This window comes from Apus apus, chromosome 6, assembly GCF_020740795.1.
Source record: "Apus apus isolate bApuApu2 chromosome 6, bApuApu2.pri.cur, whole genome shotgun sequence".
NCBI classification, from domain to species: domain Eukaryota; kingdom Metazoa; phylum Chordata; class Aves; order Apodiformes; family Apodidae; genus Apus; species Apus apus.
Window position 1 is genome coordinate 15152705 of NC_067287.1, and position 17185 is coordinate 15169889.

General features: G+C 40.8%; 1 protein-coding gene across 9 annotated transcripts in view; it reads right to left on the minus strand.

The window, feature by feature from the left end:
* Positions 1 to 2793, minus strand: part of BIN1 (bridging integrator 1) — a 95247-nt gene extending 92454 nt beyond the window's left edge. For 8 of the 9 annotated variants that reach the window (XM_051622843.1, XM_051622838.1, XM_051622841.1 and 5 more), the window contains exon 1: positions 2597 to 2769. In XM_051622843.1, coding sequence (XP_051478803.1) covers positions 2597 to 2680 — 84 coding nt within the window. In that variant the 5' untranslated portion in view covers positions 2681 to 2769. Of the gene's footprint in view, positions 1 to 2596 lie in introns of all 9 variants that reach the window. The other variant, XM_051622842.1, reaches the window with a different exon arrangement.
* Positions 2794 to 17185: the final 14392 nt, after the last annotated feature.

Consider the following 17185-nt stretch of genomic DNA (forward strand, 5'->3'; position numbering starts at 1 on the left):
AAAATAGCCAATAGTTTTGCTGAAAAGCTCAAAGCAAACAGTACTTCTGAAGGAATATCTTACATACTTTACATAATGGCCATCTCAGAAGGGAAAAAAGGATGTGTACAGTGTTTCGGTGCAAATTCTGCATTGAACAAAAAGACCTCATTCTTTGCTTAACACAAGGCTTAAATTCACTATGAAGGAAATTGCTGAAGTCAAAGCCTCAGGGCTCATGTTGGGAGGGAGATACCACTCTGACATGAAGAATTTTTATCCTAGATTCAAACCACAAGAGGACATGCAAAAGGAGCACTGTCAGCTTGTTTAAGCCTCAAAAAGGAAAGTTCAACCCCACTCAGCATCCCTTCATCAAAATCTAATAAATTTAAGTGCTTGGTCTGTTGCGTATCCAAGTCTACCTCTGCACAGTTCTGCTTACTTTTTTTTGTTTACTATTTTTAAACACATGGTCCTTTTCATCAAATGTGTGGTTTACTCTTCCTGCTAAACACGATACCACACATCACAGTCTAAAACAATACCACAAGACCAACACCAGTATAGGGCCATAGCCACTGATGTCTTCTTCTCTCCCTATTCAGCCGTATCTTTCCTCATCAGCTGAAAGTTCATTCACATGCTTGTCTCAGTGCAGGTGTGCTCCTTAGAGACATGGGTAGAACCTAACACTCCACAAAAAAGGAATTGTTAGAGATGAAGCTGTAGCAGTATGAAAAGGCCAGTCAGATGATACAGTAAGCAATGCTTTTTTCATTTTTCCTCTCTCTCTCCTTTTTTGAGAGCCCAGAGAGCAAAGTTGTTTCATGTGCATTAGAATGACAACAGCCGAAGGGCCTAGAATTTGTGTTGATTTATTATGCAAGTGCTTCATGTTGAACTTTCCTTTTCTTCTTAGAGGAAAAGGGAGATGTACTCCCTTTTTCCTGTGTAAACAAACAAATAACTGATTCCAGGCTGTGCATATTACCTGCAATACACAGTTAAACTCTTAATTATTACTCCTGTTGTTGTTCTCACATCCCCAGTCACCACCAGGGAAAAAGCAAGGAAATTAACTGGATCTCCAGCTGAGATTGTGGAAAATTTTCTCCCTAGGAAAAGAACCTGTGTGTGTTCAGATAAGAAGTTAGGGAAGGGCTTGGCAGGCCACACTTGGCTCCAAGCTGCACCAATAAATACAATAACTTAATCAGCAGACCAAGGGAGCTCAGACTTTACCATCTACCTTCATATTAACTAAAAATATGGTTGCCACCTGGTGGCTAACACAGAAGGAAATTAGCATCTATGACAAGTTCAAGGTAGATACCAGATCCCAGGAGACAGATTCCCTACCCTGTCCCCTTCTGGAACTGCCATAAGGGGAAAAAACACAGATGTGGCCACACTTACTAGCAGGTTCCATCCTGGATCTGCCTTTTTTTTTTCCAAGCAGCCAGGCAAGTTCAAAGCACACTTCTAGTCTCAGTAAATGAGCTTCAAGCAGTGAAAACAGCATAAGCAAAAATTAGGCCCAATAGTTTGGGCTGCCATTCACTCAGCAGCATTTAGGAACAGTGTCGGCCACCGGTCCAAGGCTCAGGCCAGCACTGCATCCAATCCCAAACCTCCTGGATCGAATCTAGCTGCTAAAGATAACTCCCGAGGAACAAGAGCAGCAGTGAACAGATCCGTTCACCCTCCCTCCCTCGAAGATGCACCCGTCCTTATTCAGTCAATGTCATCTCACAGCAAATCACTGAAAACCAAGATGAGCGTGCCCAAGATAAAAGCAGCTGATCAATGTCCCTGCGTAAAACGCCCGATAATCCCTACACAGAGGAGGCATCTGGCATCAGCTGCAGCGTGCCAGAGAGATGATCATAAAAAGTATCCATTGCATATTCCTGGCACCCTTCGCTGGCACAGGGGTGGGCAGGGAGCAGCGAAAGGGCCCCCAGGATATAAGAAAAAAAAACCAAACCACCCTTCCCTCACCAGACGTCGGCACAGCCTTCCAAGGGGGTACGTGGGGCAGCCCCCCAGTGCCGGCTTGCGACATCGTGGCTTATGCCTTACACCGTTCCAAAATCTGGACCTCAAGGTCAGTAAAGCAGATAGCGAATACCATGCTACGCTGTCAGAAGATAAGGAAGCAAGTAACTATCTCCTTTTTATCACCGCCTCCGAGGTTATGTATCCAGCGCTACCACGAAACCCGGTGCCGCTCTTGAAATTGCCGCATACGGCACAACCTACATGCCACGGAAAGCAGGTCTCCGCCTGCCGAAACAATAAGCATCTACATATATAAAACAAACGTGCGGCGTTCCGTCCTCCCTCCCCTCTCCCATGGGGGAGAATCCATGTTCCTGCTCATCCCGGGCGCGCAGACGGGTGGCGAACCCCGCGGCCGCGAAATTCTGCCTTCCCAGGACGCGAAGGGGGCCCTAACCCCGCAGGCAGAGAAGGCAGCTGACAGCCCACCGGCCGGGATCGGGGGTCACCCGCTGCGGGACGCGGCTGCTCTAGGGCAGGGGTGTCACCCGCGGTACCGCATCACCCCCCGCATCCCGGGAAAGCGGCGGCCGCGCATCATCCCTCTCCCTACCTTCTCCTGGGCCCGGGTCAGCTTCTTCTGGACGTTGCTGGCGATCTTCCCCGCAGTGACCCCTTTGCTGCCCAGCTCGGCCATCTTGCCTCCTGTTTTTAACGGGCGGCTGGCGAACGGCGGCCCGGCAGGAAAGGGGTGGGGGGAAAACCCCGCCGGGCAGGCGATGGCCGCGGCCGCCACCGCCGCCTCCCGCCGCCGCCGCCTTTTAAAGGGACAGCGCGTCCCGCGCCGCCTTAAAGGGGCCGCGCCTCGGCCCCGCCGGGCCCCGCTGTTCCCCAGCCGGCAGGGAATCCACCGCAGCCCAGCCCCAGAGGAGGTGGGCAAGGGTGGGAAAAGCTAGGATTCATCAAATCGTTTCAGTTGGAAAAAAAGACCTTCAAGATCATTAAGTCCAACCGTCGAGCCAGCACCGCCAAGTCCGCCACAAAACCGTGTCCCTAAGCACCACATCTAGATGTCTTTCAGATACCCACCGGGGATGGGGATGCATCACTTCCCAGGGCAGCCTCTTCCACAGCCTGACAAACACTTCCAGAGAAGATTTTTTTCCTAATTTCCAATCTAACCCTCCTCTGGCACAACTTGGGGCAGTTTCCTCATGTCCTGTCACTTGTTACTTGGGAGAAGAGAGCAACCCTTACCCAGTTACAACCTCCTTTCAAGCAGCTGCAAAGAGCAAGAAGGTCTCCCCTCAGCCTCCTCCTCAGCTACACAACCCTGGTTCCCTCAGCTGCTCCTCCTAAGACTTGTGCTCCAGACCCTTCACCAGCTTTATTGCCCTTCTCTGGACATGCTCCAGCACCTCAATGTCCTTCTTGTGATGAGGTGCCCAGAACTGAATGCAGGATTCCAGGTGCAGCCTCACCAGTGCCAAGGGCAGGGACACAGTCACTGCCCCAGTCCTGCTGGCCACACTGCTGCTGACACAAGCCAGGACACTGTTGGCCTGCTTGGCCACCTGGGCACACTGCTGGCTCCTATTCACCCACTGCCAACCAACACCCCCATGTTCTTTTCCTCTGAGCAGCTTTCCAGCTATTCTTCCCCAAGCCTGTAGCATTTTGTGGGGCTGTTGTGATCCAGGTGCAGGAGCTGACACTTGGCCTTATTGAACCTCCTACAACTGGGCTCGTCCCATCAAACCAGCCTGTCCAAGCCCCTCTGTAAAACCTTCCTACCTTCAGGCAGATCAACATTCCTGCCCAGCGTGGTGTCATCTGCAAACTTCCTGAGGGTGCACTCGATCCCCTTGTCCAGATTGTTGACAAAGATATTAAACAGAACTGGCCCAACACTGAACCCTGAGAACCACCATTGGTAACCAGCTGCTAGCTGGATTTAACTCCATTCACCATAACTCTTTGGGCCACATCATAAGGAGGAAGGTGGGGTAGAGGGAAAAATGCCAAGGATCTTCCCACACAGGAGCAGTGAGCCACCAGTAGTTAGAAACCGCTAAATGAGGAACATTACTTAGAGTTGCTAGCTAATGGCTATATCAGCCTTCATTAGCCACAATTACAAAGTGCTGTACAGTAACAAGTGATTAATCTTAAATAGGTGATAGTACGAGTTTCCTCCTGCATCTAATAGGGGATGGAGGGTCTCCCTGGTCTTTCTTTTACTGTTAATAGATGTATAAAAGCCACAGCTTTAATCCCAACAAGGCTTTGGTCATGCTTTGCTTGTCCTACTGCTCTAATATCTTTCATGAAACTCAGTTTCTTTACAAGATAGAATGAAGTTCTGCTTCCTGCAATACAGGAACCCACCTCAGCACTAATATTCACATCCTGATACTCTGTCCCAAAGCGTCTGTCAGCTCCAGACACTGGGGGTCAGTCAGGCAGTGTGGAAGCTTCCTTCCTGGACTGCTTCTGCACACTCTGCAGCACTTCTTTGTGGGAGCTTACATCTGCTCTTTGCACACACAGCACCCAGTACAATACCGACCAAACCAATGCTCTGCAGACAATTTAGGTAACTAAGGAAATTGCTTTTGCCATCTCTTACACCTATTTTCATTGAAAAATGGTTCAAACACCTGTGACCAAGACTATTCCACACAGTCTTTATTTTGCTGGATGAAGACTATGATCTCCGTTTTCACACACATAGCGTAGCACTCACTGTTGAGATCTGAAGCAACAGAAACATGTTGAGGGCAATTACTTGAGCGAGCTGGGCCAGATTTTTCACCTTATATTTCATTTATTGTTTCCCATTTCCCTTTCAGGACTATCTCTGTTCATTCAGAACAGAATAAAAACAATTGTCTTGCCAAAGCCCTCAGAAAATGTGTGCAGAGAGCCTGTCAACATCTCTTTGTGGGGCTTTGTGAGACAGTGCCTATGTATTTCTTGCCTGAAATGACAACAGCTGTTTTTTCTAATGACAAAAGCCCTCATTTAGAAACGAGCTTAAATCCATGCTATACTTCAGTATACTATTCCTGTTTAATAAAATGGGCGTGTGCTTTAGTTGTATACAAGAAAAGTGCAGTGATATAAGACATATTCAGACTCACATGTGTGCCTACCTGTGATGCCACACTGTATTGCAAACTGCAATTTTATTTCATTCCTTTCTAGCTCTACATTTAGCATTCATATTCCTGTGTGGATTTCTGTAGATATGTAACTGTGCATTTGTCTCAAATGTATCTCATTTTGCCCATAATTTCAGCCTTATTAGGTATTTCCATATTACTTTTCTCATCTAGTATCATCAACAATTTTGCAGCATCCCACTGCTTGGTATCATCTGGAAACATAATTAACATCCCATTTTCTCTGTCTCTTACTCTCCATCTCCTCCTTAGCTGAGCTTTTAAGAGGGAAAGATGCACATGTGGTTAAACATTTGTAACATCACATTTGAAAGAGATGTTTCAGGGTCAGAGCACATTCCTCTCCATCCTACCTCATGTATTTGCTTCTCCTGCTTAGGTCTTTTCTTCAGTGAAACTGGTTTTGATGGGATTTTTGACTGATTACATTCTTTCAAGTGAAAAGCAAATGATTGCAGCACATGAGCTGAAAAGATAGTCCATGGCAAACATTAGATAACAGAAACAAAAGTGGCCAGACACACATATTCACCACAATGAAAAATGATGACAAACTCCATACATTTGGAAAGCTGGGATTAACAGCAAGCATCCGCCTCTCAGCATGACTCATTTCCCAGTTATTTGTGTGCTTGACTGAATCTGCATCAAAGCTGCAAAGCATTTGTGGGGCTTCAGGTGTGTTGTAAGACGTGTTCCCCTAGCATGACCCCATGAACACCACATACTATGGGTGGCTGCACATTTGAATGAACACATAAACCACTTTACCCAGGTGGTACATGCTGAATGTTGCTTTGTGGACAGAGTATCACAGTCTCACATCTATCCCATATTGTTCTGATCTCAAGCTTACAGTTCTTTACAGTCTTATAAATGTGTATTATTTCATATGTCAATAGGACTGCACATAGTAACAAACATACAGGCTAACAACTTAGCACTTAAATTCATTTGTGCTGTGTGTCATGGTGAGGCAGAGCTGCCTTTTAGAAGACATTGTTAATGGATTCTACACAATTTTAATTCAAAGAAATAGGACCTGATGCTTATATGCATCCCCTGCAATGAGATTAAGTTCAATATGTGCATCATTGTCTCACTTATTCTAACACTAGACCCTAAGATGTTTCATTTCACCTAACTGTAACCAGCTAAACATACCTACTTTAAGCTGAGTCACCTAGGTTCCTTTTGTAGTTGGAAGAGAGAAATCAGTACCTCCAAAGGGTCGTAAGAGATGAAGCGGCTTCTAGAAACATCTCCCTTCCCCCTTAGCTACAGAGGGAGATTGGATGAATAGCTTAGAGAGCTGAAGTTAAGAAAGCCAACTAGGTTATGAAACTCACCTGCAGTCCATCTCCCGGGTGACAATGTGATTCATTGACACAGTTCATAGGAAAGAAGCAAATCTGCCAAAAACAATAGCACAAAGGCACATATTTACCAGGTACATACCTACCGTTGCTTTTTTATTGTTTTCTTAATTAATTAATACTCTAGTCAATAATGCTTACATTAGGTCTCAGACTCATAAGTGCATTTCACTTTTCAGTTGTGTCATTTAAGGCAGATGAACTGCTCACCTGTTTACAATTAAGCAACCCTTAAGTGCTTGCAGGGTAGGAGTCTATTTTGTAGTTTAGGTACAATATATTCCTTTCATTGCAGAAGCTGTTGTTACATCTCTTTTTCATTTTAGTTATTATTCCCGTTTTGCCTCGTTTGTCCATCTGTGAGCAGGAATTTTTTTTCATGATTCCTAATTTAAGTTGGTATAACATTATCTTTTTCTATAGAGTGATTTCAGCAATGTGTCCACTAACATCTCGATTTTTTTCTGACCTGAATCTTTTAGTTGTAGCTTGTGTGTTTAGAGCTAGAAGTTGTGATGATCAAAACATACCTGCTTCCCTGCTACTGGTGGCAAAATCTTTCATGTATCATTCAATTCTTTTAAATAAAATAATTTTAAAATTAATGGTCTCTTCCATGGGACTGGAAGTATATATTCTGTGCTCTAGTTACAGAGAATATAAAAACCTAGTAAAACCTATTTTAGTTTCTCTTCAGCAAAGAGTTCTAATTTGACATTTATATAATATTCAGAAGAGTTTGGTTAATTAAATATGTTTATAGTAAATACAAAGATACTGTTATGGAATTCCTAAAATGTTTATATTCATACTAAATAATACTATTTGCAATAAATTATTCAAAGAACTCTAAAGGTCTTCTTCCCAAGTACTAATATAACACAAGATGGATCTATTTCAATAATTCTGTTTCAATCACAGTCTTCTTCCAGCTCTAGTGATAACACCACAGCCAGTTGGCAGCACCGCTCCCTTCTTTTAGTGATGACAGTTGAAGGACTAATTTAAGACACAAACCAACAATTTACACAAAATATATTATGTAACAAAATTTAATCAAGTCTGACTCCAACCTTCCTAGCCTTACACATTCTGCTCACTTTTTTTCTTTTCATTGCAGATCATGCATTATTCTGGGACAGCATTCAGGAAGAGCTTCCAAAGGTGACTTCTGTCTCTCCATTTAACTTGACAACAGTGTCAAGGGTAATTCAGGCATCAGTTTCACCATTATCTAGTTCCCTTAGCATTCCTTTCTGACTGGCTGTATTCTCATGCAAACTCTCTATTTGCTTTCCCACAGAATGTTGTTGGGAAGGATTAGGAAATTTCTGCAATGAAAATGAAGATAGAACCTTGTTCATTATGTGCTCTGTCACTTAAAACAAAAACAAGATGAAACAAGTTTGATTTAAAAATAGTGTCCAGAAGGTGTTCTTTCTCACATCTCTCAAACTCACAACTTCTGCACAATCTTTTTCCTATTTTGTTATGAGAAACAGAAGATGATACCAAAGTGAATCTGCTGGAGTCCCAAGTAAATAAATAAAAAAAAAAAAAACCAAAAAAAAAACCAAAAATAACCCAAACAAAACAAGACAAGAAAAAAACAACCCCAAACAAACCAAAACAAAACCCCATACAACCATAGCACAGGGAAGGGTCCAAAGCCGAGTGTTTTGTCAGTCTAATTCAGAAAGACTCACCCTCTCAGTAAAGGGAGAAAGGAAGGAAACAAAACTATATTGAAACTTTGTCTCATATCTTCCTGAGGAATATCCCTTTATTGTAAGCTTGCTGTATTTCTTGAGAATGTGTTCAAGATATATCTTACTGGGACCTCAAAGCTTTGGCAGATTTTTCACTGAATTTTGAAATTCAGTGAAAATTTTGAAATTCTTTTCCACCCATGAGCCATTTTGGATGCTGCATTTTGATGCTGCATGTAGTTATTTTTCTGTTTTCTGCATCTGTGGATTTGGCCACCACGGAGTCATCTTAGGCCCTGAATTTGTGATAGATTATCTAGCCTCCACTAATAAGTGAAGTAAAAAACAGCAATGGCCTGTAAGATTTGCACAAGTATACTTCCAAGAAGCTTCTTAAAACTTCTATGTGCCCTGTTTTGCTGGAAAAGTAGGGATTTGGCACATATGAAACAAGTTTTTCATTTTGATGAATCAACAAGGGAGCAGGTTAGTGAACTGTGCTTTGAAAATTGTTCTGGGAATTCTGGAAGCCTTTTATTAGTTATCAAAATATGTTAAAAGTGGAAAATAGTTGTGTACTCTGATAGATGGGCTGGTTTATCCCTATCTATAGCTACAGTAAAACACACAGCCCTTCTGATGGAATCACACAAAGGATGTAATATTACCAGGATACTGTATCAACAGCACAAAAGATCAGTGAAATACAGAAAGTATTGTACATAAAACATACGTCCAGAAGGTTTTATACTGGTGATAACCATCCGGGGTAGACTTACATAATGGAAACTGTTGTGTCAGTTGAAATATCTTCCTCCTTGCTTCCCTTTACCAAGAGCCTCGTTTAATTTCCTTGGTAACGAAGCTGAGTGACTCATTCACTACAAATTATTTATGAGAGCTATCTCACCTTTGTTTACTGTAAGCTCACTCTCACTTCAGATTTGTTCAGTTTTCAAAATTATCCAACTTTTTGCTTTTGGTGATTGAGATTTAATTTTCCAGAAGATACAGACAGTAACTTCCCCTGTTTGGGCCAATGCAGTTTTCGGCATGTATCCAATACACCATTACTATACTATTCTAATTAATAATTATTGATATTTATAATCATGTTTTGCTAGTCCTGGACCAGGACTGAACTGCAGAAAACACAACACAGGCAAATGCAAAAAAAATTAATTTTCTTAGCTGTAACAACTCAGCCATTTCACCAGTGGGCTTTTATCAACTCTGTTAAAGACTCTCATAAAGATTCAGTGAAAAACAGTGAAGACCTCAAAAGATTTAAAGATCCACAGTAAGAAATTTAAAAGTTAACTGTACATCTTTATAAAATCCAGTCTTGGAATCCCTAGTTTTTATTAAAGGTAAATCAAGACAAATGTTCGGATTTCTAGTAAAAAATCTGATACAAGAAAACAATGCTTCTGGATTTTATAAGGACTTTAAGGGATTTTTCAAACCATGTGCTTTATTCTTGATACCATCATTTGGTGCACACCAGAGAGTTAATTTCTAGTTGAAAGAAAATATTCAAGAGAATTAAAGTAGATTTTTACTGCATGTAATCCTTCATGCATTGGAATAATTTATATTACCTAGATGCCAGCTGCATCACTCAAATATTCCACCTTAAAAATAATGTGGGTTCATGCGTTATAGTGTATGTGTAGAAAACCAGGAATGAAGTATAAGTCATCTGGAAAAAAAAGTGCAGTTGATCCCATCAAAATGGTTTTTAATGTGAATGGCTCTTTGCTATTCCAAGCTGGATTCTTACCTACATTCTAAATACTGTACTCAATTGCTGCAGGTACTTATCTGTTTACAACTTTGGTAAATTACCAGCTTTCTTTTATTCATATACAAATATTTGATCTGTGACTGACAAAGAAATACTATACAGAATTGAGGGTCACCTAGTTAGAATTGATACATTTCACATTTTTACATGTCAATGCTCTGACATGAAGTGTCCAGCCAAACTTAGTAGAAAACATTTACAGAGTCTTAAAGAAAGCATCCTGAGGGTCGAATGAGTCACAGCCTTGTGTATACAGATATCAGGGTCATCAGCACATTAGAAGGAAAAAAACATAAATGTCAAGCTAAATTTCTGGTTTGTTTCCAACCTCTGTTTTGAAACAAGGCAGCTCTATCAGATAAACCAATCAAACCTCTTACATTGTGAAACTTTTTCTTAACATGTCACTGAACAAATGACAGAAAAGCATGTTGTTTCTACTACTTCACTCTGAAACCAAAAGAACAAGTCTGGAAATGTCTCATTTCAACGTCTTCACTAGGAATTTTGCAATACAAGATGTTTTCTCAAAAAACCCACCTTTAGGAAACACATTAATGTGTTTCCAGACAGGAAGAAAATGTCAAAATCTGAATCCCAAAAATCTCCCAAAACTAAGAATGGCAGGGAGAAATAAGCCATTGCTTCAATGTTTTCATTTACTTTAAGGCATTCATGGTCATTTTTTTCCCTGTGTACTTTGATGATAGTGATAGTGAGCCATAAGCTAAGAGAAAACATGGCTATGATACTTTTCAGAGAATCACAGAATTGTCATGGTTGGAAAAGACCTCTGAGATCACCAAGTCCAACCGCAAAAAAAAACCCACCACAAAACCACGCCCCAAAAAAGTCCAATCTTGGCCGCTAGAGAATACCCTGAAGTTCCTCATCTACATGTTCCTTGAATACATCCAAGGATGGTGACTCCACCACCTCCCTGGGCAGGCTGTTCCAGTGCCTGACCACACTTTCAGTAAATAAATTCTTCCTAATATCTAATCTAAACCTCCCCTGCCGCAACTTCAGACCATTTCTTCTGGTCCTCTCGTTATTCACATGGGAGAAGAGACCAACACCCACCTCACTACAGCCTCCTTACAGGTAGTTGTAGAGAGCAATGAGGTCTCCCTTCAGCCTCCTCTTCTTCAAACTAAACATCCCTAGTTCCATCAGCTGCTCCTCGTATGACTTGTTCTCTAGACCCTTCACCAGCTTGGTAGCTCTCCTCTGGACCTGCTCCAGCACCTCCATGTCCTTGTAGTCAGGGGCCTAGAACTGAACATGGTACTCAAGGTGCTGCCTCACCAGTGCCAAGCACATGGGCACGAGCACTTCCCTACTCCTGCTGGCCACCCTATTCATGCTGCAGGCCAGGATGCTATTTGCCTTCTTGGCCACCTGGGCACACTGCTGGCTCATGTTTATCTGACTGTCAACCAGCACCCCAAGGTCCTTTTACTCTGGGCAGCTATCCAGCTACTCTTCCCCAAGTCTGTAGCATTTTCTGGGGTTGTTGTGACTGAAATGCAGGACCTGACACTGGGCCTTGTTGAACCTCATAAAATAGACCTTGGCCCATCAATCCAGCCTGTCCAGGTCCCTCTGCAGAGCCTTCTCTTGAATACAGATGTAAATAAATTTAGTTTCTATATTGCAGAAATGTGCTGTTTGGAAGACAACCTGAGAACCTCCTACACTTCCCCCCACTGCTGCTGATTTGTTGAACAGGAGCACTAAGCCCCTTCCCTAGCACATGTGAGACACTGGTCTCTTTACTGTAGGAAATCCTTAAATGTTTTGTTCTCTCTGTTTCTATACCTTCACGCAGACCTCTTATAGTTATTGCAGGTTCAGCTCTGACAGTTTGAGAGGGGTGAGGATCTCCTTCCTGCCCAAGAGTGCCTGTTGTCTTAGGCAGTGTGGTCACAATCACCAGCACCTGGTCTGATTTTGCAAAAACATGAAATATTCCCTGGAGGCGTTTTATAAATTATCCTATCCACAAAACTCACAGCAAACACATCTTCATCTTCTTACATAAATATCGGAAGAGATATATATGTAAACAGAAACAGTTTTTGTTTTTATACTATATGGAATAGAACTGTGCCCTAGACATGTTTTGATAAAGCTAGCCAGACTAGCTATGGTATTTTAAAAAATAAATTTTACGGGTTCCTGCTAATTGATATGGAAGGGTAGACACAGCTATTTGTGCACAAAGTACTAGTCCCCCATTCTCTTGGAACTAAAGTTCTTATCCATCCTGTAGGGATGTCCAGCTGATTACGAAGAATATACTGAATCATTACTCTTTGGTATCTGTTTCTCTTGGCCTCTTGGTTACAGAAGCACTAGTCACTAAAATCACCTACCAGAATCACAGAAACCCATCAAGGAAAACATCTCCTAACTACCAGTTCTTACTCTTTTTTTATTTGCCTCCTCTTAAAAAATATTCCATAAAAACATTAAAACATGATGCAATAAGCTTCCTTGTTTCAACCCTTCACAAGTCCCTGAGAAGTAAATAACAGATTCCCGTTGTTCCCTGGTTCTGAGGTGAAGCATCACTCTTCCAGTCAAATTGTCCAACATTAGACTTTCAAATTTTAGATGTCAAACACATATGGATAACCAGTAAAGAACTGGAGGGTGCTTCTGCTTGCTGCATTATCTTAAAGACATCTAAAAAATAATTAACTGTTTCCTCCTAACTTTTTCTAGTACTCTGCAGCTGAAATACAAGTTGTAGAAGTGGAGCAAATGCCTAGGGAAGGTTTTCTCCAGTGAGGAGTAGCCAATCTAGTGGAAAAGCCTTAGGACTTGACCTGAACTATCATCTGGGAAACATAAAAATACTTACCATCATTTTTCTGTAATGTAATTCATTTTAATTTTACCTGAATTGAACTACTGATATTTTATCACTTCTTGTGGCAGAAATTTATTAATAGAACACTAGTTTCTATGCCGATAGAACGAGGATAATGTGCTATTTGTAATTTTTTCTAGCTAAACAATTGCATAAATTTCATTTGCTCTCTCCCATAAGACTAGGTCGTAAAATACCAACATGAAGAAATTATTATAAATGTACATAATACCAAATTATACATCAATATAATTGCAGTAATCACAAGTACTACTCTTGCATTGCAATGTGGTCCAGTGCCATGACAGATTAAAACATCAATCTCTACTATGCATCCACTAATAATGCCTTAGCAATCAAGATGACCCAACACCAGAAGATGCAGAAAGTGGAATTCAACACAGTGAAGCTGTTCCTTGTGGGCCTAAAATCTAGTCTTGCAAACATATAAACATTAGAGATATTTGTGAGACAAACAGCTGCCCACATATTTTTGGCTCTGATACCTATTTGTATTGGAAAACTAAGCTGACTAGCAACTAGTAAATTATTATTTCTTGGATTAATTTAATGCTTACATTCTGTGTGAAAAGAATTTTATGTTATTTCACACAACTTAACCTGAAAATAGCTTGTGTTGATTGTGTGATGAACTTACCATGATTATTATGGTTTTAGTATCTATGAATTTGTGACAATAACGTAAAAGTATCTATAAACGAGATAGTGAAATACTGATTGCCTTTTCAATGGTATTTAGATTAAGATTTTTAACCAAGCCCCTCCAGATAGGTGGAATTTATTGCCCACATACCTTTTTGATTCCTCAATCATTTAGAGTTAACGCTTCCTTTTTCCAACTAGGATGAGACTGTCTCTGCGGTATCTGGGAATCTTCAAGCAAATTCAGGTGGTTACCCCTGTCTGCCCAGACAAAGACCTTCTCAGGCTGAGCTACTGAGAGTAAAAGAGAATTGTCCAAATGTTTTTTAGTCTTCTCTTTGTCAACACCTGCATTTGTAAACCAAAATAAACAATAATTCCGTTAGAAAAACAGACAATTGATAACCAATTGCCAAAAGGATCCCAGTTGCTAATGTAAACATGGCTGAAATGATACTGCTTAAGAACTTATTTGAGGAAAGTTCTTAAGTTTCCCTTCTTATAAATGTCCCTTAGACTCACATCAAAGGTCAAAGATTTTTCTTCTATCATAAATTATCATATTTAATGTACATTATAGATGTTTTACTTCATTGCCCACCCTAGATCTTCCATGTTACAACTTCTTTCATCCTAAATAAACTGATTTTTAATTTAAGACTAGATTGCTGCAATTGTGGATGTGTCAAGGTTGATGTATTATGTTTCTCCATCAACAGTTTCTTTATCATGTTAGTCATGTTCTGTCTACAGTTCTTTGACGTTTCCCATTAAAACTTCAGAAATGCCTTCATATGATAACATGCTTTCTAATTTTAATAACACCAACATTTGCTGATGGGAAAGATGCCATTTTTCAGACCACTTTTACCAGTTACTTGCTATGTATGGGCTTCTGTATGGCGCTTTTTTTTTTTTAAGTATGTCCTACAGGAAATACTATCATATGGACAATGCTTTATGTGATATTATTAGTTCTCCTCCAGTCTGTGTCCCAGCATGCACTTTACACTGTACGGATCTCCCATAAATGTTAATATTCAGACAATTTATTAAGCTAATGTATATCAGGTCAATTTGGCAATTGCCTACACACATACTCGTACATCATGAAAATACAGCTTTGCTTAAATATTCTTTATTGCAAGTTACTTGCATTACTTTGAATTTGACAGGACCCAAGAGCCCCCACAGATTTGCTGCAGTTCATTGGAGAAGTGGCTACCTGAATGCAAATCTTTATCTGCATTTTTCAGACAAAGGAATTTAACCTACTTTAAAAGTGTATCTCTTAACAGCTACTATTGCTTAATGGTTTCTCAAAGTTGCCTGAGCAGCTTGCTTTCTGAAAAAACAATGGTTAACTTGAACAAATTATTCTACAAATTTCATAGCTCATGTCCTGCGTAGGAGAAAGCTCACAACTTTCTGCCTTTAGGACAAATATTTCATTCATACTTCCATATTTTTCCTTTATTTTCTCTCCAAAATATAGAAAACATGTAATCTGAGCAATCGGCTCACACCTTTCAGCTTCTGGTTTAGGTACCAATTCTACATTAGCCTGATTAGAAACAATAACATGGTAAAAAGCAGACCCTACCCTAACAATAAACTACAGTAAATATTCTCATGCAGTTGTTTATTCCTCAGTCACTGCCTTCCAAAATCCCTGACTCCAGCCTTCCTTTTACCTGAGTAAAGTGGACTGCTTCAGTGAGTTTACACTTCAATATAAGTGTGTCCCACACTTGACAGCAATCGGTGTGATTGAAACATTGCCAAGACTGGTGTAATACCCTTTAAATGGTGTCAAAAGATCTGCTGCTTACTGCAAAGGACTGAGATTTACAACGGCGCCTGGCAATTATTTCCTGTCTTCTTTACTCTTATCTGGTCCAGACTGCAATCTCTTGGTTTATTTGGAATTTTGCATGATAACAGGTAGAGTGTCAAAGCTCAATGATTAACAAACACTGTTAAAGATGAATCTCAGCGGAAGGCACATGGGAATGCAAAGCCTGGATTTTCTTTAACGAGGCCTACATGAAATTGTGGACATACTGCACTATTCGTTAAATGCAAATTCCCATTTTAAGAAAGCTTATGCAAAAGATGAACACAAATGGAGCACATTCACACGGACAAGGTATAAGAGTCCTGGTCAAACAAGTGTAAGAAAACTCCTCTGTCTTGAAGAAGCTACAGTAACTTTACTTACTATACACTGCTTTTCGCTAGATTTTTTATTTTTTTTCCTATGGATTCAAAATCCCGGATTTTTACTACGAACTGCTATAAAGGCAGCGCCACCTGGTGGTACCAAAACCACAGTGTAGTATTTTCAGGCTGTTACTTGAAGAAAGTTGTATGGGAAACCATATGGGAAACTCTCAGATGAAATATCCACATGACATCTACATGTTAGTATCTGTTTTTCACATGGCCCTGTAAATCCTCTGTTGACACTTCAGGAGGTGAAAAGCCCTGCACTGTATCTGTCTCCATGGAAGCCTGCCTATGCAAACTCACATCTTTGTGGAAAAACTAGAATTATTGATTTATTACATCACTTCAGAGTCTTTCTCTGGGCATGCACAGGGGAAGTCTGGCACCACCAAAGATTTAGTAGTGGCTTTGTGTGTGTGTGTATGGTGCAAATAGCACACATCAGGAATCCGAACTACTGTTGCCTCATCCCATTTATTTCCTTTTGCCTCATTCTATACACAGCACAAGTCTTCTGCTCCTAGCTCCAAACACACCCCCAGTGCCTACTTCTCTCATGTTCACAGCTGCCAGGCATGCTACTCTCCATCTTCACAGCTACATCAATGCTGGAGTATTTAAGAGCTTGTAAGTTTCACTCACTACTGGCACACAACTTTGCTGGAGATGTGACTATTCCACCATGTACCTACAACAGAGTAAGAAAAAACAGAGAACAAACTGAATACAGTGATTCAAGTTAAACAATCAATGCACAGAATCCTTTTCACCATGCTCCATCATTTCATGACTGGTTGGGGATTTTTGTGTGTGTGTGTCTGCTATTTCTCACAGTAAATTTATTCTAAATTCTCAGTCTCCTCGGGGCTTGAAACATTTTACACCAGTTTATTCATTCTTAGCTGGTGATACTTGTTTTGGACAAGCTGCGCCCTTGATCTTAAGGAGGAAACACCTTAACTTGAAGGGATTTGAAGAGAACATTTATCTCCTCTCTTGATAGTCGCTTATCTAGACTAAATACTTGAGTGTTTTTGAGGATATATTTAGTCTCTTGCCAGCATCCATGTTTCCACTACATGCTATCTAATCTAACTGGAAGGAGCATAACCAAATCAGCACAGTTTTGTGTCCAAAGAAACAAGTTCTACTAAGCACACGGTAGCAAAGCTTCCAGATGTGACAGGGCTTGAGCCACAAGCCTGTGATCTGCTTAAACTGCAGGGAGGCAGAGAGCAAAAAGGATTGCAGTATAACCCTTTCTCCACTAACAGAAACTTTATTAACCTGATAATCTTAGTAGTCTCCTCACCTGTTCAAATGAAATTCCACCTTTCTTGAACACAGAAGCACAG